The sequence below is a fragment of the Amblyraja radiata genome, chromosome 15, assembly GCF_010909765.2.
Source record: "Amblyraja radiata isolate CabotCenter1 chromosome 15, sAmbRad1.1.pri, whole genome shotgun sequence".
NCBI lineage: Eukaryota > Metazoa > Chordata > Chondrichthyes > Rajiformes > Rajidae > Amblyraja > Amblyraja radiata.
The window spans coordinates 2,367,387-2,395,094 of record NC_045970.1 but is presented as its reverse complement, the minus strand read 5'-3'; the positions used below and the strand labels follow the sequence as shown (position 1 = coordinate 2,395,094).

The following is a 27,708-nucleotide window of genomic DNA, read 5'->3' as shown; positions in this document are numbered from 1 at the left end:
GAACGACTGAGGCAGAGCGATGAGTGATAAAAAAACATAAAATTATGAGAAGCAAAGATAAGGTGGGTAGATGGACAGAACATGCTGGAGTAACTCAGCAGGACAGGCAGCAGCTCTGGAGAGAAGGAATGGGTGACGTCACCCATTCCTTCTATCCAGAGATGCTGCCTGTCCCGCTGAATTACTCCAGCATTTTCTTTCTATCTTCAATTTAAACCAGCATCTGCAGTTCCTTCCTACACATAAGGTGGGTAGAGTTTTATTCTCAATGGGGGAAAGGTCAAATGCTAGAGGGCATAGGTTTAAAGTGTAAGGGGGAAAGATTAAGGGAGATATGAGAAGCAAGTTGTTTTTACACAGTGATGGGTGCCTGGACTGCGCTGCCAGGACAGATGGTGGCAGCAGACACCATGGTCATATTTAAGAGACATTCAGACATGCTCTTGAACAGGCTGAGGATGGGGAGATATAGCCCACACGCAGGCAGATGGGATGAGTTGCAACGTTGATCGTGGTCAGCACAGACATGATGGGCTGAAGGGCCTGTTGCTGTGCTGTACCGTTCTATGTTCTCTGCTCCACGTACCTGGTTTCTTTGAGCTTTGACACTTCCTTGTTGCGTGAAGCAAAATGTTTCCTCAATATGCAGAGCGTCCAAGCTAGCAACACGGTGTTGACCTGGAGAGGGAGAGAAACAGTTTCCTGAGGCCGGCATTCTCCACATCCCACACGCAATTCCCTCTGATGCCTTCCATTCTCTTCCGCTGCCACGTGCCTATCCATGTGTCTATCTCAACCACTCTTAAACATAATCACCTTATCTGCCTCCACCACCACCCCTGGCAGCGCGTTCCAGGCACAGACCACTCTTTGTGCAAAATAACAACCCTCTCATCAAAATAACTAAATCTCATCTTGACCAGTTCCTGTCTGCGCTGTTTATTGATTTTAGAAAGAACGCTCCCCTATATCGCTATAATTTTTGGCCACCTTACTCACAGTCCTCCTCCGCTGAGGCAGCCCCAAGGATTTTTCTGATCGAAGGAAAATAAAAAAGTTATGAGTGTTTAAAAAATCTTGAGATCAGTTGATTGGTCCTCTCGCCTGTCAATCACGATGACGAAGGTAACATCCCTTCCATGGGGGGTGGGGGGTGGGGGGGGGAGCGCAGGACTATAAAACCCTGGATGCCTGGACGTGTGTCAGACAATCTGGAAAATCGTGAGGGAGAGGCCACAACTGTGATTCTCAGCTGTGAATCAACTGAACTGTGAGTCTGCAATGTACTTGCAATAAATGATTTGTTATCCCTTAATGAAAATGAAATGAGCTGTTTGGCCAGCCCTGTGCTTGAAACTGCAACGGAAATGCAAATGAAATGAAAATGCAACAAGCTCTTTGGCCTGCTCTGTGCTTGAAACTGCAACGGAAATAGAGAAGGAATGAAAATGCAACGAGCTGTTTGGCCCGCCCTGTGCTTGAAACTGCAACGGAAATGGAGATTACATGAAAATGCAACGAGCTGTTTGGTCTGCCCTGTGCTTGAAATTGCAACCGTAATGGAGATGGCATGAAAATGCAATGAGATGTTTGGCCTGCCCTGTGTTTGCAACTGCAACGGAAATGGAGATGAAATGAAAAAGCAATGATTTGTTTGGCCAGCCCTGTGCTTGCAACTGCAATGGAAATTGAGATGACGTGAAAAAGCAACAAACTATTTGGTCCACCCAGTGCTTGAAACTGCAACAAGCTGTTTGGCCTGCCCTGTGCTTGAAACTGCAACGTTAATGGAAATGATGTGAAATTGCAACAAACTGTTTGGCCTGCCCTGTGCTTGAAATTGCAACGGTAATGGAAATGAAATGAAAATGCAATGAGCTGTTTGGCCTGCCCTGTGTTTGCAACTGCAACAGAAATGGAGAGGAAATGAAAAAGCAATGATTTGTTTGGCCAGCCCTGTGCTTGCAACTGCAACGGAAATTGAGATGACGTGAAAAAGCAACGAGCTATTTGGTCCGCCCAGTGCTTGAAACTGCAACAAGCTGTTTGGCCTGCCCTGTGCTTGAAACTGCAATGCTAATGGAAATGATGTGAAAATGCAACAAACTGTTTGGCCTGCCCTGTGCTTGAAATTGCAACGGTAATGGAAATGAAATGAAAATGCAACGAGCTGTTTGGCCTGCCCTCTGCTTGAAACTGCAACGGAAATGGAAATGACATGAAAATGCAACAAGCTGTTTGGTCTGCCCTGTGCTTGAAACTTCAATGGAAATGAAAATGACACAAAAAAGCAACAAGCTGTTTGGCCTGCCCTGTGCTTGAAACTGCAACGAGCTGTTTGGACTGCCCTGTGCTTGAAACTGCTACGGAACTGGATATGACATGAAAATGCAACGACCTGTGTGGCCTGCCCTGTGCTTAAAACTGCAACGGAAATGGAGATGACGTGAAAAATGCAACAAGCTGTTTGGCCTGCCCTGTGCTTGAAATTGCAACGGTAATGGAGATGACGTGAAGATGCAACAAGCTGTTTGGCCTGCCCTGTGCTTGAAACTGCAACACAAATGGATATGACACGAAAATGCAACAAGCTGTTTGGCCTGCCTTGTGCTTGAAACTGCAACGGAAATGGAAATGACACAAAAATGAAAAGAGCTGTTTGGCATGCCCTGTGCTTGAAACTGCAATGGAAATGGAAATGACATGAAAATGCAACGAGCTGTTTGGCCTGCCCTGTGCTTGAAACTGCAATGAGCTATTTGACCTGCCCTGTGCTTGAAACTGCTACGGAAATGGATATGACATGAAAATGCAACGATCTGTTTGGCCTGCCCTGTGCTTGAAACTGCAATGGGAATGGAAATGACATGAAATTGCAACACGCTGTTTGGCCTGCCCTGTGCTTGAAACTGCAATGGAAATGGAAATGACATGAAAATGCAACGTGCTCTTTGGCCTGCCCTGTGCTTGAAACTGCAACGGAAATGGAAATGACATGAAAATGCAACGCGCTGTTTGGCCTGCCCTGTGCTTGAAACTGCAATGGAAAGGGAAATGACATGAAAATGCAATGAGCTTTGGCCTGCCCTGTGCTTGAAACTGCCATGCAAATGGAAATTGTAAATATGACATCTACACAACACGTAACTTAAGATCATCTTTAATCCACATACAGACTAAACAGCATGTTAGTAGTCACTGCCTCCTGTCTACTACCGAACTGCGTAGCATAGGAAGTAGGTGTTAATATAAATGATACAGTAAGGCGGGGTTAGTGATGCTAACCTATATATGATTGGTTGCATGCATAAACCAATCTACATCCTTCCCCCTTAAAGAGTGAGCACCCATGCTATTAAAGTTAAACAAATTCGCCATATCTATCAGGTGGTCCACTGATGCGGCCCGAACGTGTACGGACCAAAACCTCCCCTCCTTCACCGGAAAGATTAGAGGGAGGCGCGGTGAACCCGGAAATGAGAAAGCCGTGGGAGAGGCTTGTGGTGGCTGAAAGGGGAAGTGTGCAGGAGAGGTAATCCCGTGGTTAGTCATGGCTGCTGCTCGTGGAGGAGTATCGGACATGCGAGGAGTATGGGGCATGTGGGGAGCGGTAAAAGGTTCGGCAGCGAACGGCTGGAACTGAAGCGGTGGAGCATAGGGTCCCGCCGGCGGCGGACGGGGTTCTTGCACAGCAAGCAGATGTTGACGACTTCTGCGGTAGACTGTTCCCTCATAGTCCACAAGGTAAGATCGAGGTGCGTCAGCTCTGCCGATAACAGTAGCCAGACGGGAATGTCCACTGGTAGTTTGTAAACGAACAACCTGTCCCGGCAGTAGAGGCAGGAGGGGTTTGCATGATTTGTCGTGCGACCGTTTCTGAATATCGTGTTTCTCCTGAATACACTTTTGGATTGAAGCAGGCTTCAGCACTTGAGGTATCAGCTTCTGCTGAGCAATCGGAATCGGAGGTCTTGTTGTCCTGGACATCAGTCGCTGGGCTGGTGATCCCAGGGTCCCGTCTCTGGTAATGTTTCTGAGGTTCAGGAAATCAAGGTAAAAATCTGAATTGGCCAGGCACGATTGCTCCATCAGTTGTTTAGTGCTTCTGACAGCCCGTTCGGCAAGTCCGTTACTCTGTGTGTACTCAGGGCTGCTCGTGATGTGGTGGAAATTCCATCGGTTAGCAAAGAGCTTGAACTCGTGGCTGGTAAACTGTCTTCCGTTGTCGGTCTGCAAACGGACGGGTGAGCCGAACGTGGAGAAGACCATCTCAGATGTGATGGAGGTCAGGAGGTCGAGTTCAAACCAGTTTGAAAACGAGTCGACGAGGACAAGGTAGTGCTTACCGCGCCATTCGAAGATGTCTGCCACCACTGACGTCCAGGCCAGGGCTGGTGGAGGTTGTTGCAGTAGGGGCTGCCTCTGCTGGTATGTTTCAAGACTGTTGCAGGTGGGGCAAGAGGAGATACGGTCCCATATGTATTTGGCCATCCCAGGCCAGTAGAACAGGTTCTGTGCATGGGTCAGTGTAGCATCGACTCCCGGGTGACCGCTGTGCGCCTCATTGTAGTATGTATCATGTAATGATGAGGGGATCACGACTTTGTGGCCCTAGACTATGACACCATCCTGTATGACCAGTTCATTGCGGACTAGGAAGAATGGCTGCACCTCTGTTGGTGCACTAGAGCGCCTGTCTGGCCAACCCCTTTTGATCACTGATGAGAGTTTTTGGAGGGTGGCGTTGGCGACAATATGTTCGGCTAGGCTCCGTAGTTGTTTAGTAGGAACGAAGTCAACGCCGAGGACCATAAGCTATTCCCGTTCATAGGAGTGTCGTTCGCAGGATGCTCGAGGTGCACGAGATAGAGTATCCGCAACGTGCATGTCTGTACCCTTTTTGTAAACAAGGGTGAAGTCGAACGTTGGAGCTACTTCATCATGCGTTGCACGCGGGCTGGCACAGCATGGATTGGTTTGTTCACAATCGTCACCAGTGGCTGGTGGTCTGTCTCAACTGTGAAAGTGTTTCCGAAGATATAGTCTTTGAATTTGGAGCAGGCAAAGACGACAGCCAGTAGCTCCTTCTCGATCTGTGCGTAGTGTTGTTCTGTGTCGGTCATGCTACGGGAAGTTGATGGTTGTAAGCAGGCTGAACCGAGCCCGAATCGCGAAGCATCACAGGTGATAGTCACGGGACGTTTCAAATCGAAGAATATTAGAGTTGGTGCACTGGTCAGCTTGGATTTTAAAGCGTCAAATGCTTGTTGATGTTGCTGGAACCAGGACCAAGCAATGTCCTTTTTAGTCAGTTGTCGCAGGGGCGAGCTTAGTTCACTGAGGTTTGGTATGAATTTTCCAAGATAGTTCACCATACCCAGGAAACGCTGCAGGTGGGGGCCGGCATCTCAGTGATGGCAGCAGCTTTCTGTGGATCGGGCTTGAGGCCGTCGGAAGTGAATACGTGCCCGACATAGGTGACCTCTGAAACCCTGAACTTGCACTTGTTAGGGTTGAGCTTGAGGTTGATCTGACGTTACATTGATTTTTGCACCAGTATCTAATTTAGCATGAAAGTTAAAGTTGTTGACAGTTATCAAAACTATACGGTCGGGAAACTTGCCAGCTGCATGTAGGAGTTAATACATGTTTGACTCCCCTTGCAAATTAATTGGACTGGTGTCGGGGGCAGTGTCGAGCTTGAATTGGGAGTCGTAGTTGTTATCGTCTTGCACCAGCATGTTTAGGTTAGGTCTGGGACTGAAGGGCTTCTTCCTATGAGAATGACAGGCAGCAGAGAAATGGTTCATTTTCTTATAATAGTTACAGGCCTTTCCATAGGCAGGACATGGTGATTGCCTGTTATGCAGATATTTGCAATTGGGGCATCTTTTGGGAGGCTCACTATTAAATGCAGGGTTGGCCCTCCTTCCCCCTTAAAGTGTTGGTGTCTGCCCCAATCAAAGATAAGCTGTGCAGGCTGTCGGCAGTCAAAAGCCATCGCAAAAAAAGGAAAATAAAAACTTGATAAAAGGAAATAAAAACCGATAAACAGGAGAAGTGGGTTAACCCAAACTTGACACCATGTAAATATGACATCAACACAACATGTAACTTAAGATCATCTTTAATCCACATACAGACTTAACAGCATGTTAGTAGTCACTGCCTCCTGTCTGCTACCGAAATGCGTAGCATAGGAAGTAGGTGTTAATATAAATGATACAGTAAGGCGGGGTTAGTGATGCTAACCTATATATGATTGGTTGCATGCATAAACCAATCTACAGAAATAAAATGAACATGCAATGAGCTGTTTGGCCTGCCCTGTGCTTGAAACTGCAATGGAAATGGAAATTTAATGAAAATGCAATGACCTGTTTGGCCTGCCCTGTACTTGAAACTGCAATGGAAATGGAAATGGAAATGGAAATGGAAATGGAAATGAAATGAAAATGAATTGTTTGGCTTGCCCTGTGCTGGAAACTGCAATAGAAATGAAATGAAATGAATTGTTTGGCCTGCTTGAAACCACTAATTTTAGCCATAATGCCCCTATTATCCAAGATCCCCTTTGCCCAAAATGGGTAATAGTCCAGGAGGAGCATTTTGGCCCAAAAGGCCCACGCCAAGCCAGGAAAAGTCCATAAAAAGTGCCTTTCACTGAGATTTCACTCAGATTTTTTTTTAAAGAGCCCCTTTGGCCCATCAGGCCTGTACTAGCCCAAGAGTCCCTTCGACCCATCAGTAAATATTCCCCCTGCTAGTATTAAACTTCACCCCAGTATTTTTCTCACTCCATTCATTGGCTCCCTGTGAGTTCCAGGCCAGGATAGACTTTCCTCCTTCATTGCTGTGATCTGCAGAAAAATGTCTAAAATTTATTCCCCACCCTCTCCCCCTTCTCACTCACAGAGTTTTGAGCAGAATTTCTGGCAGTTTCTGAGCTGCCTGCCCACCAGGCCTGAGTGACTGAGCTGCCAGCCCACCAGGCCTGAGTGACTGAGCTGCCAGCCCCACAAGGCCTGAGCTGCCAGCCCAGCAGGCCTGAGTGACTGAGCTGCCAGCCCACCAGGCCTGTGTGACTGAGCTGCCAGCCCAGCAGGCCTGAGTGACTGAGCTGCCAGCCCAAGAATCCATTCGGCCCACAATGTCCATACTAGCTCTCTGAAACTAGACCCTTCTGCCCACAATGCCCATACTAGCACTCCAGAAATAACCATCCAAGTCTGTCCAATCTCTCCTTGTAGCTAATCCCCTCTAATGCAGGCATCATTCTGATGAACAAGTGTCAAGCTTGAAAGAGTTCAGAAAGGATTTACGAGGATGTTGCCAGGACTAGAGGGTGTGAGCTATAGGGAGAGGCTGAGTAAGCTGGGTCTCTATTCCATGGAGCGTAGGAGGATGAGGGGAGATCTTATAGAGGTATAGAAAATCATGAGAGGAATAGATCAGGTAGAAGCACAGCGTCCTTTACCCAGAGTAGGGGAATCAAGGACCAGAGGAGATGGGTTCAAGGTGAAGGTTAAATAGAAATCCGACGGGTAACTTTCACACACAGTTAAGGTGGGTGTATGGAACAAGCTGCCAGAGGAGGTAGTTGAGGCTGTGACTATCCCATCATTTAAGAAACAGTTGGACAGGTACATGGATAGGACAGGTTTGGAGGGTTATGGACCATGCGCAGGCAAGTGTGACTAGGGTAGCTGGTACATTCTTGGCCGGTGTGGGCGAGTTGGGCCGAAGGGCCTGTTTCAACAATGTATCTTTCTATGACTCTATGACTCCATGGAGTTGCCACCAGCTGCAAGCAGTGAAGCGTTTAGTGAAGTGTTGTTGGGTTGGGGGGAGTCACCGGGGAGAGGCTTACCACGATCACCAGGCAGACCGGCCCCAGGAAACTCCAGCGGACGCCTGACTCCAGGGTCAGCCAACAGCTGTGAGGAGGAAAGAGTTTTGTTACTGACTCACACTTGGCTCATGAGGTACTTGTGGAAGGCCCAGTGCTGTGAGCAGGCACTGACACACACAGGGTCACTGTTTAGTATAGTTTAGTATAGTTTAGAGATACAACATAGAAATGGGCCCTTCAGCCCACCGAGTCCGCACCGACCCGCAATCCCCGTACAATAACTGGCTACTGGGGAGACTTTAAACTAGAACGGTTGGGGAGAGGGACTCAAATAGAGCTAGTAGACAGTGTGTGAGGCAGGAGGCAGAGAAGGGAAGCACTCGGACCCAAAATGTAGCGAAGAAAGAAGAAAAAGATAATAAACAGAGAATAAGAGAGGGTGGGTTTCTTAAATGTGTATATTTAAATGCTAGGAGCATTGTTAGAAAGGTGGATGAGCTTAGAGCCTGGCTTGACACCTGGAAGTATGATGTTGTGGCGATCAGTGAAACATGGTTGCAGGAGGGCTGTGTGATTGGAAACTAAATATTCCAGGATTTCGTTGCTTCAGGAGTGATAGAATTGGAGGGGCAAGAGGTGGAGGTGTTGCATTGCATGTCAGGGAAGATATTACAGCAGTGCTTTGGCAGGATAGATTAGAGGGCTCGTCTAGGGAGGCTATTTGGGTGGAACTGAGAAATGGGAAAGGTGTAGCAACATTTATAGGGGTGTATTATGGACCGCCTAATGGGGAGCGAGAATTGGAAGAGCAAATATGTAAGGAGATTGCAGATATTAGTAGTAAGCACAAGGTGGCGATTGTGGGAGATTTCAATTTTCCAAACATAGACTGGGAAACACATTCTGTAAATGGGCTGGATGGTTTGGAGTTTGTCAAATGTGTGCAGGATAGTTTTTGCAGCAATACATAGAGGTACCTACTAGAGAAGGGTCAGTGCTGGACCTCCATATAACCATATAACCATATAACAATTACAGCACGGAAACAGGCCATCTCGACCCCTCTAGTCCGTGCCGAACACATAATCTCCCCTAGTCCCATATACCTGCGCTCAGACCATAACCCTCCATTCCTTTCCCATCCATATAACTATCCAATTTATTTTTAAATGATAAAAACGAACCTGCCTCCACCACCTTCACTGGAAGCTCATTCCACACAGCTACCACTCTCTGAGTAAAGAAGTTCCCCCTCATGTTACCCCTAAACTTCAGTCCCTTAATTCTCAAGTCATGTCCCCTTGTTTGAATCTTCCCTACTCTCAGTGGGAAAAGCTTTTCCACGTCAACTCTGTCTATCCCTCTCATCATTTTAAAAACCTCTATCAAGTCCCCCCTTAACCTTCTGCGCTCCAAAGAATAAAGCCCTAACTTGTTCAACCTTTCTCTGTAACTTAGTTGCTGAAACCCAGGCAACATTCTAGTAAATCTCCTCTGTACTCTCTCTATTTTGTTGACATCCTTCCTATAATTAGGCGACCAAAATTGTACACCATACTCCAGAATTGGCCTCACCAATGCCTTGTACAATTTTAACATTACATCCCAACTTCTATACTCAATGCTCTGATTTATAAAGGCCAGCACACCAAAAGCTTTCTTTACCACCCTATCTACATGAGATTCCACTTTCATGGAACTGTGCACAGTTATTCCCAGATCCCTCTGTTCACCTACATTCTTCAATTCCCTACCATTTACCATGTACGTCCTATTTTGATTTGTCCTGCCAAGATGTAGCACCTCACACTTATCAGCATTAAACTCCATCTGCCATCTTTCAGCCCACTCTTCCAACTGGCATAAATCTCTCTGTAGACTTTGAAACTCTTCTTCATTACCCGCAACCCCACCTATCTTAGTATCATCTGCATACTTACTAATCCAATTTACCACACCATCGTCCAGATCATTGATGTACATGACAAACAACAGTGGACCCAACACAGATCCCTGTGGCACCCCACTCGTCACTGGGCTCCAACCTGACAAACAACCATCCACCATTACTCTCTGGCATCTCCCATTCAACCACTGTTAAATCCATCTTGTTAGGTGGATTTCCTAACCTCCTGTTAGGAAATGAGACAGGTCAGGTGGCGGAGGTATGTGTTGGGGAGCACTTCGGGTCCAGTGATCACAATACCATTAGTTTCAATATAATTATGGAGAGGGTCAAAACTGGACCTAGGGTTGAGATTTTTGTTTGGAGAAAGGCTAACTTTGAGGAGATGCGAAAGGATTTAAAAGGAGTGAATTGGGACATTTTGTTTTATGGGAAAGATGTGGAAGAGAAATGGAGGAAATTTAAAGGTGAAATTTTAAGAGTACAGAATCTTTATGTCCCTGTTCGGTTGAAAGGAAATAGTAAAAATTGGAAAGAGGCATGGTTTTCAAGGTAAATTGGACACTTGGTTCGGAAAAAGAGAGAGATCTACAATAATTATAGGCAGCATGGAGTAAATGAGGTGCTTGAGGAGTATAAAGAATGTAAAAAGAATCTTAAGAAAGAAATTAGAAAAGCTAAAAGAAGATATGAGGTTGCTTTGGCAAGTAAGGTGAATGTAAATCCAAAGGGTTTCAACAGCTATATTAATAGCAAAAGGATAACAAGGGATAAAATTGGTCCATTAGAGAGTCAGAGTGGACAGCTATCTGCAGAGCCAAAAGAGATGGGGGAGATATTGAACGATTTATTTTCTTCGGTATTCACCAAGGAGAAGGATATTGAATTATGTGAGGTAAGGGAAACAAGTAGAGTAGCTATGGAAACTATGAGATTCAAAGAAGAGGAAGTACTGACACTTTTGAAAAATATAAAAGTGGATAAGTCTCTAGGTCCTGACAGGATATTCCCTAGGACATTGAGGGAGGTTAGTGTAGAGATAGCAGGGGCTATGACAGAAATATTTCAAATGTCATTAGAAACGGGAATCGTGCCGGAGGATTGGCGTACTGCGCATGTTCCATTGTTTAAAAAGGGTTCTAAGAGTAAACCTAGCAATTATAGACCTGTTAGTTTGATGTCAGTGGTGGGCAAATTAATGGAAAGTATACTTAGAGATAATATATATCAGCATCTGGATAAACAGGGCCTGATTAGGAACAGTCAACTTGGGTTTGTGTCTGGAAGGTCATGTTTGACTAAGCTTCTTGAATTTTTTGAAGAGGTTACTAGGGAAATTGATGAGGCTAAAGCAGTGGATGTTGTCTATATGGACTTCAGTAAGGCCTTTGACAAGGTTCCTCATGGAAGGTTGGTTAAGAAGGTTCAATTGTTGGGTATTAATGGTGGAGTAGCAAGATGGATTCAACAGTGGCTGAATGGGAGATGCCAGAGAGTAATGGTGGATGGCTGTTTGTCAGGTTGGAGGCCGGTGACTAGTGGGGTGCCTCAGGGATCTGTGTTGGGTCCACTGTTGTTTGTCATATACATCAATGATCTGGATGATGGTGTGGTAAATTGGATTAGTAAGCATGCAGATGATACTAAGATAGGTGGTGTTGTGGATAATGAAGTAGATTTTCAAAGTCTATAGAGAGATTTAGGCCATTTGGAAGAGTGGGCTGAAATATGGCAGATGGAATTTAATGCTGATAAGTGTGAGGTGCTACATCTTGGCAGGACAAATCAAAATAGGACGTACATGGTAAATGGTAGCGAATTGAGGAATGCAGTTGAACAGAGGGATCTAGGAATAACTGTGTATAGTTCCCTGAAGGTGGAATCTCATGTAGATAGGGTGATAAAGAAAGCTTTTGGTGTGCTGGCCTTTATAAATCAGAGCATTGAGTATAGAAGTTGGGATGTAATGTTAAAATTGTACAAGGCATTGGTGAGGCCAATTCTGGAGTATGGTGTACAATTTTGGTCGCCTAATTATTAGGAAGGATGTCAACAAAATAGAGAGAGTACAGAGGATATTTACTAGAATGTTGCCTGGGTTTCAGCAACTAAGTTACAGAGAAAGGTTGAACAAGTTAGGTCTTTATTCTTTGGAGCGCAGAAGGTTAAGGGGGAACTTGATAGAGTTCTTTAAAATTATGAGAGGTATAGACAGAGTTGACGTGGATAAGCTTTTCCCATTGAGAGTAGGGACGATTCAAACAAGAGGACATGACTTGAGAATTAAGGGACAAAGATTTTGGGGATAACATGAGGGGGAACTTCTTTACTCAGAGAGTGGTAGCTATGTGGAATGAGCTTCCAGTGGAAGTGGTGGAGGCAGGTTCGATTTTATCATTTAAAAATAAATTGGATAGGTATATGGACGGGAAAGGAATGGAGGGTTATGGTCTGATTGCAGGTAGATGGGTCTAGGGGGAAATAAATGTTCGGCACGGACTTGAAGGGCTGTTTTCCGTGCTGTAATTGTTATATGGTTATATGGTTATAACACTATCCTGCACACATTAGGGATAATTTTACATTTAGAACCAAGCCAATTAACCTACAAACCTGTACGTCTTTGGAGTTGTTAAAGATGAGGGGGAGATGACGATCTGCAGTGAATTCCCCCTCAGTGTAGGTGGGTTGGAAAAGAGTCAGAGTTACTGAGAGAATAAGATGCAGGGAGATAAGGAGAGGGGCAATGGGACTGCTGGGATCAGTCTGCTGGGAGCTTGCATGGATCCAATGGACCAAATGGCCTCTCAATGTGTAGGAATAAATCAGCTATAAAACTGTGACATTTCCCTATCAGAGGCATAGAGTCATACAGCATGGAAACAGGCCATTCGGCCCAACTTGTTCATGCTGACCAAGCTGCCCCATCTACCCTAGTCCCACGTGCCAGCATTTGGCCCATATCCCACTGAAACATTCCTGTCCATAAGTTGTTACTCACTGATTATTCGATCCGTATCCTTTGGGTTTTATTGCCGCGGAGATAACGACTATCACAGCAGGCACGGCGTAGCTGGAAATGTAGAGGTATATTCGTTTGATGACGTGCGTGCGACTGTAGTTTGTGACGGTGAGGTGTCTGGACATGATGAAAAGCTGCAAACTCTCCAGGAACATCCAGACGAAGACAGCGAGGAAGAGGTAATGCAAACAGCCTGCAATCAGGCCGCACACCACCTAAAGACAATGGCAACAGCCGGGTTAGTGGGCAGCACTGGGTGGTAGCAGAAATTAATTTGTAAATGCAATTGTGTAACAGCCTCAAGCTCTTCAGAAAAGGAAGGATTGTATTTGTATGCTTTACACCTTTTTGTGTAACATTCTTGTGGGTTATTTCCTGATGTAGATACTGAGATACAGGCAACAATGCTCAGAAACGGTGGGCAGAGACACACACACGCAGATACCCAGAGAAACTATCGCCACTATACATGTGACTGGATATTAGGGTGGCACAATGGTGCAGTGGGAGAGTTACTGCTTGCCTAGAGATCCTGACTATGGATGCTGCCTGTACGGTGTTTGTACATTCTCCCAGTGACCGCGTGGGTTTTCTCCGGGAGCTCCAGTTTCCTCCCGCACTCTAAAGACGTACAGGTTTGTAGGTTATTTGGTGAGGGTAAGAAAAGATTGTAAATTGTCCTGAGTGTGTAGGATAGTGTGTGGGGGTCGCTGGTCTGTGTAGATTTGGTGGGCCAAAGGGCTTGTTTCAGAGCTGTATCTCTAAACTAAACTAAACCTAGTTTGGAATGATGAATTTGGAGTTCTGCACGAGTTCTGGGTCTCAATATCTCCAGCAAGGTCTGGTGGTGTAATTAAATTGCACATTTCTGTTGATCCCAGCAGCCAAGCAGAATGGGTCAATTGCTGGACTTGGACCTAGGATGTGAACTTCAATCCCACCAATAATTAAATAAATCTGTAATTCAACCAAGTCTATGATGAGAAGGTTGTGGAGGCTTTGGAGAGGGTGCAGAAGAGGTTCACCAGGAAGCTGCTTGGATTAGAGGGATTTGCTAGAAGGTGAAGTTGAGCAAACGTATTATTTTCTCTGCAGCAATACTTGGAGGCTGAGGGTAGATATGAGAGGAGTATGTGAAATGATGAGAGGCGGAGATAAGGTCAAGATTCAGGAGAGAGCTGAGAATATGAAGCTGCAGCTTGGATTTCTCACCTTGTGTTTAATCCGCATTCCTATCAGGAAGACAAACTGTGCCAGGAAGAGGGTGAAGCTCAGGTGCTTGTGGACGGTGGTGTTGGCGTTCTGGATGGAGCTACAGTTGACAAAGATGGCGATGGAGGCGGCGAGGCACAGCAGAGAGATGATGAGGCAGATGTAGGTGATCACCTCCAAGTGCCGGTCATCCTACAGCGGGCACAATGTGGGACACAATGTTCACACCACAGCAGCGGCAGGGTCTCCAGGGACAACAAGATGGAGTCTGGGCCTGGTCCCCTCGAGCACTCGATCTCCAGGCCCCAACTCATCATGTTCTACAACGCCAACTATCAATTCCCTCATGAACACCAACCCTGCTGTGTGGGGCTCTGATACCCCCAGAATGTCCATGGACAACAGGCTGGAGCTCTGAGCCAGCTCTGCTTAAGTGCTAGATCTACAGGCTCCAACTCATCATGTTCTAGAATTTTGACCATCAATTCCTATGTGATCGAGAACCCGTGTCACCCTGATGTCCCGAGTCTTTGATACTCGCAGTGTCTCCAGGGACAACGGGCTGGAGCTTTAGGCCAGGTCCAGTCAACCTCTGGAACACCATTCATTGTGTTCTAGAATGCTTCCCATTCAACCCATCATTCAAGAACCCTTGAGTCCCATTTGCCCGTATTTGGACCACATTCCTCTGCGTCTGTTCAAACGTCTTTTAAATATTGGCATTGGACCTGTCTCAACTACTTTCACATACCTGCCACCCACTGCCTGCCCCTTTTCCGGGCCAACGTCCGTGCCCGCGTGTCCCTGGAGAGGGAACACGCGGTATCAACTGGGACTTTGGAGGCATTCTGTGAATGCTGGTCGCCACGGGAGGTCGAGTGTTTTGTTGATAAAGTTGGCATTATATTAATTTGATGATCGTTAGTTTGTAAATCTGTCAACATAGGCTGTCTGTGATTGTGTTAATTTGTATGGGTTTTTTTGGAATAAAAGTATTTGTATAATTAAAAAAACTGTGAACCCCTCAGGTTCCCATTAATTTTTTCCCCTCTCACCTTTAACCCATGTCCCTCAGTTCATGATTCCTCTTCCGTAAGGTTGATTGTACTTGATTAAGGTACACACATTATGAATGGGATGGGTGTAGACGAAGTGGATAATGAGAAACTTTATACCATAACACAGGCATCTAAAACCAGAGGGTATAGCTGTAGGGTAAAGGGTGTGAGGTATGGGGAGGATTTGAGGAGGAATGATTTCATCCAGTGGGTGCCTGTGATCTGGGACACCCAGATTGAGTGGGTGGGAGAGACAGCTACCTCACAGCGCTCTAAGTACTGCAGAAAAAGGACGGGTGATGTTTTGTTTCGTGACCTTTATTCAGACTAAAGACTTCTTCAGTCTATCAAGTAATGTAAGACTTTAGAGCATGCAATTTCATTCAAACCAAGCTGTTCGAATGACAATAGGCATTCTATTCTATTATTTTCTATTCTATGTAGCAGAATTAACAGACACAAAAAGCTGGAGTAACAGCGGGATAGGCAGCATCTCTGGAGAGAAGGAATGGGTGACGTTTCGGGGCTGAAGTGTCTGTTTAATGCTGTGTGTCTCCTTCACTCTGACTCTCTGACTTGTTCCCTCTTTAGGTATTCTGTTGAACGATCTCGTACCTCAAGATCAACAGGAGCCATTAAAATAGCAAAGCTTGTGAGGTGGTCACATTGGCAGTCCACGTATGTCTGATTGAAACTATACGTTACACAACCCTCACGGGACCAGACACTTTCCTCTTTCGTCGTCTTCCAAAACACACACGTTGGCGTCATGTTGTCTTTCTGTTCCTGTGACTGAGAAGAGCAAACTCTGTTAACCATCGATGGAATCTTTCTGATAACAGGTTGAGCATTCACACTTCCCCAAGTTGTGTTAGCACAGAAAACATCAGATCTGTCCTGTCCCTTTGGTGACAGCAATTCACAGTGACCTCCTGCAGGTGGGAAACCGGCCACAGGATCACATTTAACACAACAGAGGGAACACCATGGCTACCAATCTCACCGTACTGTCCCATCAAACTGCCCCAGGGTGGAGGCACTGGATACATACAGTGAAGCTCCCTCCACATTGAAACTGGCCTGGGGAAGGACAGTCAGAGTGTATCGAGAGTGAAGCTCCTTCCACAATATCCCAGCTGACATCCCACATGCACAGTACAGTGATACCGATTGTCTTTTATTGATATGGCGGCTGTACACTGAAACTACAGCTTCACCACCACCTAGAAATGGTGGCACATGGTCTCCTCCTGTGACCCGTCTCAATACCAATCTCTAACCCTTCTCCCCTCTCCCTCAGATGTGGCATTTCCACTTCCTGCATCCCTGAGTAACGGAGAATGGAGAGGTGACCATGAACTGACCTGAACCAGCTCAGACCCAGCTTACGTGGAGACATCAGGCCTGAAGCCAGGCTCAGTGTGTCCACGGTCCTCCCAACCTTCACACTGCAGGGTGTGGTGGGTTAACCAGGGTCACATGGACACCCATCCCTACACAGTGTACGGTGACTTCCCAACAGTAAATCACGCAGAGCAAAGGTTCTTCCTGATCTTCCCCCTCGTTCACCAAGAGGGCAATCAGAGCCAATCCTCTCATCTGTCTAATGTAAACAGAAGATGGCGCAAGTACTCAGCAGATCAGGCAGGTTCTGCAGACAATGAGAAGTTAGCTTTGTTCCTCTCTCCACAGATGCTGCCTGACCTGCTGAGTGTTTCAGGTATTTTTTGTATTTCATTCCAGTTTCTGCACCTTTAGCTTTTCCCTCATCTACTTGCCCAGTTAGTCCTAGATAACACCTGCACTATGTGACCCAGATTTGATGGGGACTTACCCAATGGAGGCAGAAGGAGTTTAATTCTGAGTTCAGGAACTATTTCCCATTTGTACCTTTGGGGGAGCCCATTATCCATCGGGAAACACCCCGGGTGGTATTTACAAACCTGGTTGAGTTCCAGAGTGAAATTGACTATTTCTTGCAGCTTGGAGCTGGCAACTTTGTTGCTGATCGTGGCTGAGACCACCTTGGAGTTTAATGGGACCGTCTTCTGAGGTGAGTTTCCTCCTTTAATCTCTCTGTTCAATAAGGATTCCATGTCTTTGTATACGAGAAAGGAAACAGCCACAAACCCTGCCGGAGATAACAGTTCAACCATTGGTGAGTGTGGAGAAACGTCAGGTGTAAGACTCCAGAAACTGGACATAAAAGCAGGTCTACAGCACACGCCACCCATTCCAGTGGTGCCCTGTACTGGGGCTCTGAGCATTAAAACCAGCTGTAAACAGTGGTGGATCAGGAGATCATCGTGCGGCCAACTTTGTCCAGGACAGTGTCAGGTTAGCTTGAGTGCTGTTGCAACTGCACTCATCCAGGCAAGTGGAGGGTGATCTATCACAGTCCTGACCTGTGCCTTGTGGGTGGTTACACATGGCCATACACAGGAGATTATATCATTCTGCACAATTAAATGATGACTAGATATCCTGAATGTCGCAAATATCTAGACGAAAGGGCATGGCTTTGAAGTGAGAATGGAAAAGTTTCAAGGAGATGTGCGGGGTAAATGTTTTAATACAGACGGTGGTGGATGCCTGGAACATGCTGCCAGGGGTGGTGGTGTAAGCTGATACAATAATGGCATGTAAGAGGTTTTAGATAGGCACATAGATATGGAGGGGATGGAGGGATATGGATCATGGTCAGGCTGGCTAGTTCATCTTGGCTTCATGAGGTTGTGGCCAAAGGACCTGTTCCTCTGTTGCATTGTTTTCTATGTTCCATCAGTTCCTGTGATATCTACACACCAGTATGGAAGGATGGGAAAGAGACAGAATATTTACCAGGGTTAGTGCCTCCAGTGATTGAACTCCAGAATATCTTCATGACATTGCCCTGAACCTTCATCTCCACCAACTGGTCCTCACTGCTATTCTTCTTTTCAATCACCTGGACCATCAGATCTATGAGAAAAGATCAGACGTTGTGAAGCGTGCAATGGCAACAGAACTGATCTCTCTCTCTCTCTGCGGCAAGCTTTGCAACAATCCCCAAGGTCTAACAGCTTGATAACACTTGTTAGCCGTGGCTCAGGTAGTCCTCTTGCCCCTGAGCCTGGAGGTAGTGTGGAGTTCTACTTCCACACCCTGAGCACAGAGTCTGGGCTGACTGGTCCTCAACCCTGTGTCTCTCCCAACCTCAGAACATCCTGATGGATGTCACTGTTGAAGTGTCGTTGAATTGCTATGAAGATGGTTCAGTCATATTGCACCCGAGTACCATGCATGAGGGAAGATGTGCCCTTACAGAGACAGAGCAGGCAAGATTTGGTGGTAACTAGACTAAGTGGGACCTGTTGGGACCCGTGTTCACACGGGAGGGCTGGTCCCCCAAGGCAATATTCCACCTCTCCACCAATTCCAATATTGGTGGCCAGTCGTGGGGTGGGGGCTTTCTGGAGTGCTAGTATGGGCGTTGTGGGCAGAAGGGACTGGTTTCCAGAGGGCTATTATGGACATTGTGGGCCAAATAGATTCTTGGGCTGGCAGCTCAGTCACTCAGGCCTGGTGGGCTGGCAGCTGAGTCACTCAAACATGGTGGGCTGGCAGCTCAGAAACTACCAGAAATACTGCCCAAAACAGGTGAGAGACTCTGTAAAAGAAAAGGGAGAGATAGTGGAGAATGAATTTTACACATTTTTCATATTTTTCTGCAGATCACAGCAATGAAGGAGGAAATTCTATCCTGGTCTGGATCCAACATGGAGCCAATGAAGGGAACGAGAAAAATACTGGGGTGAGGTTTAATACTTGCAGGGGGAATACTTACTGATGTGCTGAAGGGACTCCTCCTGCGCTACTTCAGGCCTGATGGGCCGAAGGGGCTCTTAAAAAAAATCTGAGTGAAATCTCAGTGAAAGGCACTTTTTCTGGATGTTTCCTGGCCTGGCACGGGCCTTTTGAGCCAAAATGCTCCTCCTGGGTTAATACGGGCATTTTGGGCAAAAGGAACTGGTGTCTGAGCTAATAGGGGGCCTTGTGGGCCGAAATTAGTGGTTTCAGGCATGCCAAACAACTCATTTCATTTCATTTCCATTTCAATTTCAATTTCAAGCACATGGCAGGCCAAACAGCTCATTTCATTTACATTTCTATTTCCATTCCCATTTCAATTTCAAGCACAGGGTAGGCCAAACAACTGATTTCATTTAAATTTCATTTACATTTCCATTCCATTGCAGTTTCAAGCACAGGGCAGGCCAAACAGCTCATTGCATTTTCATTTCATTTCCATTTCCATTGCAGTTTCAAGCACAGGGCAGGCAAAACAACTAATTTCATTTCATTTCCATTTCCATTTCAATTTCAATCCTTGGGCGGGCCAAACAACTCATTTCATTTTCATTACATTTCCATTTCCATTGCAGTTTCAAGCACAGGGCAGGCCATACAGCTTGTTGCATTTTCATTTCATTTCCATTTCCATTGCAGTTTCAAGCACAAGGCAGGCCAAACAGCTCATTGCATTTTCATTTCATTTCCATTTCCATTGCAATTTCAAGCAAAGGGCAGGCCATACAGCTTATTGCATTTTCATTTCATTTCCATTTCAGTTTCTAGCACAGGGCAGGCAAAACAGCTCATTGTATTTTTATTTCATTTCCAATTCCACTTCCATTGCAGTTTCAAGCATACAGCAGACCAAACAGCTCATTGCATTTTCACTTCATTTCCATTTTCATTGCAGTTTCAAGCAGGGTGCATGGCCACCAAATACAAGTGCAGTTTCATACCATTTCAAGCAGTGTGCAAGGCCACCAAATTAAAATGCAGTTTCATACCATTTCAAGCAGGGTGCAAGGCCACCAAATTCGTGCAGTTTCATACCATTTCAAGCAGTGTGCAAGGCCACCAAATTCAAATGCAGTTTCATACCATTTCAAGCAGGGTGCAAGGCCATTAATTCAAATGCTGTTTCATACCATTTCAAGCAGGGTGCAAGCCCGCCAAATTCAAAGGCAGTTTCATACCACTTAAAGCAGGGTGCAAGGCCACCAAATACAAGTGCAGTTTCATACCATTTAATGCAGGAAACAAGGCCACTAAATTCAAATGCAGTTTCATACCATTTCAAGCAGGGTGCAACCCCATCAAATTCAAGAGCAGTTTCATACCATTTCAAGCAGGGTGCAAGGCCACCAAATTCAAGTGCAGTTTCATACCATTTCAAGCTGGGTGCAAAGGCACCAATTCAAGTGCAGTTTCATACCATTTCAAGCAGTGTGCAAGGCCACCAAATTCAAATGCAGTTTCATTCCATTTCTAGCAGGGTGCAAGGCCACCAAATTCAAATGCAGTTTCATACCATTTCAAGCAGGGTGCAAGGCCATTAATTCAAATGCTGTTTCATACCATTTCAAGCAGGGTGCAAGGCCGCCAAATTCAAAGGCAGTTTCATACCACTTAAAGCAGGGTGCAAGGCCACCAAATACAAGTGCAGTTTCATACCATTTCATGCAGGAAACAAGGCCACTAAATTCAAATGCAGTATCATACCATTTCAAGCAGGGTGCAACCCCATCAAATTCAAGAGCAGTTTCATACCATTTCAAGCTGGTGCAAAGGCACCAATTCAAGTGCTGTTTCATACCATTTCAAGCAGTGTGCAAGGCCACCAAATTCAAATGCAGTTTCATACCATTTCAAGCAGGGTGCAAGGCCACCAAATACAAGTGCAGTTTCATACCATTTCAAGCAAGAAACAAGGCCACCAAATTCAAATGCAGTTTCATACAATTTCAAGCAGTGTGCAAGGCCACCAAATTCAAATGCAGTTTCATACCATTTCAAGCAGGAAACAAGGCCACCAAATGCAAATGCAGTTTCATACCACTTCAAGCAGGGTGCAAGGCCACCACATTCAAATGCCTTTTCATACCATTTCAAGCAGGGTGCAAGGTCACCAAATTCAAACGCAGTTTCATACCCTTACATGCAGGGTGCAAGGCCACCAAATTCAAATGCAGTTTCATCCCATTTCAAGCTGGGTGCAAGGCCACCAAGTTTAAGTGCAGTTTCATACCATTTCAAGAAGGGTGCAAGGCCACCAAATTCAAGTGCAATTTCATACCATTTCATGCTGGGTGCAAGGCCACCAAATTCAAGTGCAGTTTCCTACGATTTCAAGCAGGGTGCAAGGCCACCAAATTCAAATGCTGTTTCAAAACATTTGATGCAGGGTGCAAGGCCACCAAATTCACGTGCAGTTTCATAACATTTCAAGCAGGGTGCAAGCACACTAAATTCAAGTGCAGTTTCATACCATTTCAAGCAGGGTGCAAGGCCACCAAATTCAAATGCAGTATCATACCATTTCAAACAGGGTGCAAGGCCACCAAATTAAAATGCAGTTTCATACCATTTCAAGCAGGGTGCAAGGCCACGAAATTCGTGCAGTTTCATACCATTTCAAGCAGTGTGCAAGGCCACCAAATTCAAAGGCAGTTTCATACCACTTAAAGCAGGGTGCAAGGCCACCTAATACAAGTGCAGTTTCATACCATTTCATGCAGGAAACAAGGCCACTAAATTCAAATGCAGTTTCATACCATTTCAAGCAGGGTGCAACCCCATCAAATTCAAGAGCAGTTTCATACCATTTCAAGCAGGGTGCAAGGCCACCAAATTCAAGTGCAGTTTCATACCATTTCATGCTGGGTGCAAGGCCACCAAATTCAAGTGCAGTTTCCTACGATTTCAAGCAGGGTGCAAGGCCACCAAATTCAAATGCAGTTTCATAAAATTGCAAGCAAGGTGCAAGGCCACCAAATTCGTGCAGTTTCATACAATTTCAAGCAGTGTGCAAGGCCACCAAATTCAAAGGCAGTTTCATACCACTTAAAGCAGGGTGCAAGGCCACCTAATACAAATGCAGTTTCATACCATTTCATGCAGGAAACAAGGCCACTAAATTCAAATGCAGTTTCATACCATTTCAAGCAGGGTGCAACCCCATCAAATTCAAGAGCAGTTTCATACCATTTCAAGCAGGGTGCAAGGCCACCAAATTCAAGTGCAGTTTCATACCATTTCAAGCTGGGTGCAAAGGCACCAATTCAAGTGCAGTTTCATACCGTTTCAAGCAGTGTTTAAGGCCACCAAATTCAAATGCAGTTTCATACCATTTCTAGCAGGGTGCAAGGCCACCAAATTCAAATGCAGTTTCATACCATTTCAAGCAGGGTGCAAGGCCACCAAATACAAGTGCAGTTTCATACCATTTCAAGCAAGAAACAAGGCCACCAAATTCAAATGCAGTTTCATACAATTTCAAGCAGAGTGCAAGGCCACCAAATACAAATGCAGTTTCATAGCATTTCAAGCAGGGTGCAAGGCCACCAAATTCAAATGCAGTTTCATACCATTTCAAGCTGGAAACAAGGCCACCAAATTCAAATGCAGTTTCATACCGCTTCAAGCAGGGTGCAAGGCCATCAAATTCAAATGCCTTTTCATACCATTTCAAGCAGGGTGCAAGGTCAACAAATTCAAACGCAGTTTTATACCCTTACATGCAGGGTGCAAGGCCACAAAATTCAAATGCAGTTTTATCCCATTTCAAGCAGGGTGCAAGGCCACCAAGTTGAAGTGCAGTTTCATACCATTTCAAGAAGGGTGCAAGGCCACCAAATTCAAGTGTAATTTCATACCATTTCATGCTGGGTGCAAGGCCACCAAATTCAAGTGCAGTTTCCTACGATTTCAAGGAGGGTGCAAGGCCAACAAATTCAAATGTTGTTTCATAACATTTGATGCAGGGTGCAAGGCCGCTAAATTCACGTGCAGTTTCATAACATTTCAAGCAGGGTGCAAGCACACTAAATTCAAGTGCAGTTTCATACCATTTCAAGCAGGGTGCAAGGCCACCAAATTCAAGTGCAGTTTCATACCATTTCAAGCAGGGTGCAAGGCCACCAAATTCAAGTGCAGCTTCAAACCATTTCAAGCAGGGTGCAAGGCCAACAAATTCAAATGCAATTTCATACCATTTCATGCAGGTGCAAGGCCACCAAATTTAACTGCAGTTTCATACCATTTCAAGCAGTGTGCAAGGCCACCAAATTCAAATGCAGTTTCATACCATTTCAAGCAGGGTGCAAGGCCACCAAATTCAAATGCTGTTTCATACCATTTCAAGCAAGGTGCAAGGCCACCAAATTCAAATGCAGTTTCATACCATTTCAAGCAGGAAACAAGGCCACCAAATTCAAATGCAGTTTCATACCACTTCAAGCAGGGTGCAAGGCCACCAAATTCAAATGCCTTTTCATACCAATTCAAGCAGGGTGCAAGGTCACCAAATTCAAACGCAGTTTCATACTCTTACATGCAGGGTGCAAGGCCACCAAATTCAAATGCAGTTTCAAACCATTTCTAGCAGGGTGCAAGGCCACCAAGTTTAAGTGCAGTTTCATACCATTTCAAGCAGGGTGCAAGGCCAACAAATTCAAGTGCAGTTTCATACCATTTCAAGCTGGGTGCAAAGGCAACAATTCAAGTGCAGCTTCATACCATTTCAAGCAGGGTGCAAGGCCACCAAATTCAAGTGCAGTTTCATACAATTTCAAGCAGGACGCAAGGCCACCATATTCAAGTGCAGTTTCATACGATTTCAAGCAGTGTGCAAGGCCACCAATTTCAAATGCAGTTTCATACCATTTCAAACAGGGTGCAAGGCCACCAAATTCAAATGCAGTTTCATACCACTTCAAGCAGGGTGCAAGGCCACCAAATACAAGTGCAGTTTCATACCATTTCAAGCAAGAAACAAGGCCACCAAATTCAAATGCAGTTTCATACAATTTCAAGCAGGGTGCAAGGCCACCAAATTCAAATGCAGTTTCATACCATTTCAAGCAGGGTGCAAGGCCACCATATTCAAATGCCTTTTCATACCATTTCAAGCAGGGTGCAATGCCACCAAATTCGTGCAGTTTCATACCATTTCAAGCCGGGTGCAAGGCCACCAAATTCAAGTGCAGTTTCATACCATTTCAAGCAGTGTGCAAGGCCACCAAATTCAAATGCAGTTTCATACCATTTCAAGCAGGAAACAAGGCCACCAAATGCAAATGCAGTTTCATACAATTTCAAGCAGGGTGCAAGGCCACCAAATTCAAATGCAGTTTCATACCATTTCAAGAAGGGTGCAAGGCCACCAAATTCAAATGCAGTTTCATACCATTTCAAGAAAAGGTGCAAGGCCACCAAATTCAAATGCCTTTTCATACCATTTCAAGCTGGGTGCAAGGTCACCAAATTCAAACGCAGTTTCATACCCTTACATGCAGGGTGCAAGGCCACCAAATTTAAATGCTGTTTCATAACATTTGATGCAGGGCGCAAGGCCACCATATTCAAGTGCAGTTTCATACGATTTCAAGCAGTGTGCAAGGCCACCAAATTCAAATGCAGTTTCATACCATTTCAAGCAAGAAACAAGGCCACCAAATTCAAATGCAGTTTCATACCATTTCAAGTAGGGTGCAAGGCCACCAAATTCAAGTGCAGTTTCATACCATTTCAAGCAGTGTGGAAGGCCACCAAATTCAAATGCAGTTTCATACCATTTCAAGCAGGAAACAAGGCCACCAAATTCAAATGCAGTTTCATACAATTTCAAGCAGGGTGCAAGGCCACCAAATTCAAATGCAGTTTCATACCACTTCAAGCAGGGTGCAAGGCCACCAAATACAAATGCAGTTTCATACAATTTCAAGCAGGGTGCAAGGCCACCAAATTCAAATGCATTTTCATACCATTTCAAGAAGGGTGCAAGGCCACCAAATTCAAATGCCTTTTCATACCATTTCAAGCAGGGTGCAAGGTCACCAAATTCAAACGCAGTTTCATACCCTTACATGCTGGATGCAAGGCCACCAAATTCAAGTGCAGTTTCATACCATTTCAAGCTGGGTGCAATGCCACCAAATTCGTGCAGTTTCATACAATTTCAAGCCGGGTGCAAGGCCACCAAATTCAAGTGCAGTTTCATACCATTTCAAGCAGTGTGCAAGGCCACCAAATTCAAATGTATTTCATACCATTTCAAGCAGGAAACAAGGCCACCAAATGCAAATGCAGTTTCATACAATTTCAAGCAGGGTGCAAGGCCACCAAATTAAAATGCAGTTTCATACCACTTCAAGCAGGGTGCAAGGCCACCAAATACAAATGCAGTTCCATACAATTTCAAGCAGGGTGCAAGGCCACCAAATTCAAATGCAGTTTCATACCATTTCAAGAAGGGTGCAAGGCCACCAAATACAAATGCAGTTTCATACCATTTCAAGAAAAGGTGCAAGGCCACCAAATTCAAATGCCTTTTCATACCATTTCAAGCTGGGTGCAAGGTCACCAAATTCAAACGCAGTTTCATACCCTTACATGCTGGATGCAAGGCCACCAAATTCAAGTGCAGTTTCATACCATTTCAAGCTGGGTGCAATGCCACCAAATTCGTGCAGTTTCATACAATTTCAAGCCGGGTGCAAGGCCACCAAATTCAAGTGCAGTTTCATACCATTTCAAGCAGTGTGCAAGGCCACCAAATTCAAATGTATTTCATACCATTTCAAGCAGGAAACAAGGCCACCAAATGCAAATGCAGTTTCATACATTTTCAAGCAGGGTGCAAGGCCACCAAATTCAAATGCAGTTTCATACCATTTCAAGCAAGAAACAAGGCCACCAAATTCAAATGCAGTTTCATACAATTTTAAGCAGGGTGCAAGGCCACCAAATTCAAATGCTGTTTCATACCATTTCAAGTAGGGTGCAAGGCCACCAAATTCAAGTGCAGTTTCATACCATTTCAAGCAGTGTGCAAGGCCACCAAATTCAAATGCAGTTTCAAACCATTTCAAGCAGGAAACAAGGCCACCAAATTCAAATGCAGTTTCATACAATTTCAAGCAGGGTGCAAGGCCACCAAATTCAAATGCAGTTTCATACCACTTCAAGCAGGGTGCAAGGCCACCAAATACAAATGCAGTTCCATACAATTTCAAGCAGGGTGCAAGGCCACCAAATTCAAATGCATTTTCATACCATTTCAAGAAGGGTGCAAGGCCACCAAATTCAAATGCCTTTTCATACCATTTCAAGCAAGGTGCAAGGTCACCAAATTCAAACGCAGTTTCATACCCTTACATGCTGGATGCAAGGCCACCAAATTCAAGTGCAGTTTCATACCATTTCAAGCTGGGTGCAATGCCACCAAATTCGTGCAGTTTCATACCATTTCAAGCCGGGTGCAAGGCCACCAAATTCAAGTGCAGTTTCATACAATTTCAAGCAGTGTGCAAGGCCACCAAATTCAAATGTATTTCATACCATTTCAAGCAGGAAACAAGGCCACCAAATGCAAATGCAGTTTCATACAATTTCAAGCAGGGTGCAAGGCCACCAAATTCAAATGCAGTTTCATACCACTTCAAGCAGGGTGCAAGGCCACCAAATACAAATGCAGTTCCATACAATTTCAAGCAGGGTGCAAGGCCACCAAATTCAAATGCAGTTTCATACCATTTCAAGAAGGGTGCAAGGCCACCAAATACAAATGCAGTTTCATACCATTTCAAGAAAAGGTGCAAGGCCACCAAATTCAAATGCCTTTTCATACCATTTCAAGCTGGGTGCAAGGTCACCAAATTCAAACGCAGTTTCATACCCTTACATGCTGGATGCAAGGCCACCAAATTCAAGTGCAGTTTCATACCATTTCAAGCTGGGTGCAATGCCACCAAATTCGTGCAGTTTCATACAATTTCAAGCCGGGTGCAAGGCCACCAAATTCAAGTGCAGTTTCATACCATTTCAAGCAGTGTGCAAGGCCACCAAATTCAAATGTATTTCATACCATTTCAAGCAGGAAACAAGGCCACCAAATGCAAATGCAGTTTCATACATTTTCAAGCAGGGTGCAAGGCCACCAAATTCAAATGCAGTTTCATACCATTTCAAGCAAGAAACAAGGCCACCAAATTCAAATGCAGTTTCATACAATTTTAAGCAGGGTGCAAGGCCACCAAATTCAAATGCTGTTTCATACCATTTCAAGTAGGGTGCAAGGCCACCAAATTCAAGTGCAGTTTCATACCATTTCAAGCAGTGTGCAAGGCCACCAAATTCAAATGCAGTTTCAAACCATTTCAAGCAGGAAACAAGGCCACCAAATTCAAATGCAGTTTCATACAATTTCAAGCAGGGTGCAAGGCCACCAAATTCAAATGCAGTTTCATACCACTTCAAGCAGGGTGCAAGGCCACCAAATACAAATGCAGTTCCATACAATTTCAAGCAGGGTGCAAGGCCACCAAATTCAAATGCATTTTCATACCATTTCAAGAAGGGTGCAAGGCCACCAAATTCAAATGCCTTTTCATACCATTTCAAGCAAGGTGCAAGGTCACCAAATTCAAACGCAGTTTCATACCCTTACATGCTGGATGCAAGGCCACCAAATTCAAGTGCAGTTTCATACCATTTCAAGCTGGGTGCAATGCCACCAAATTCGTGCAGTTTCATACCATTTCAAGCCGGGTGCAAGGCCACCAAATTCAAGTGCAGTTTCATACAATTTCAAGCAGTGTGCAAGGCC

General features: G+C 45.1%; 1 protein-coding gene across 1 annotated transcript in view; it reads right to left on the bottom strand.

Moving 5' to 3' along the window:
- Positions 1 to 27,708, bottom strand: part of LOC116981643 (adhesion G protein-coupled receptor E2-like) — a 73,177-nt gene that overhangs the window by 5,078 nt on the left and 40,391 nt on the right. The window contains exons 14-20 of the mRNA XM_033034729.1: positions 17,892 to 18,011; positions 16,994 to 17,181; positions 15,666 to 15,842; positions 13,993 to 14,184; positions 12,760 to 12,995; positions 7,871 to 7,937; positions 587 to 678 (exon numbers count right to left, since the gene is read on the bottom strand). Of these exons, the coding sequence (XP_032890620.1) occupies positions 587 to 678; positions 7,871 to 7,937; positions 12,760 to 12,995; positions 13,993 to 14,184; positions 15,666 to 15,842; positions 16,994 to 17,181; positions 17,892 to 18,011 (1,072 nt within the window). The remainder of the gene's footprint in view (positions 1 to 586; positions 679 to 7,870; positions 7,938 to 12,759; positions 12,996 to 13,992; positions 14,185 to 15,665; positions 15,843 to 16,993; positions 17,182 to 17,891; positions 18,012 to 27,708) is intronic.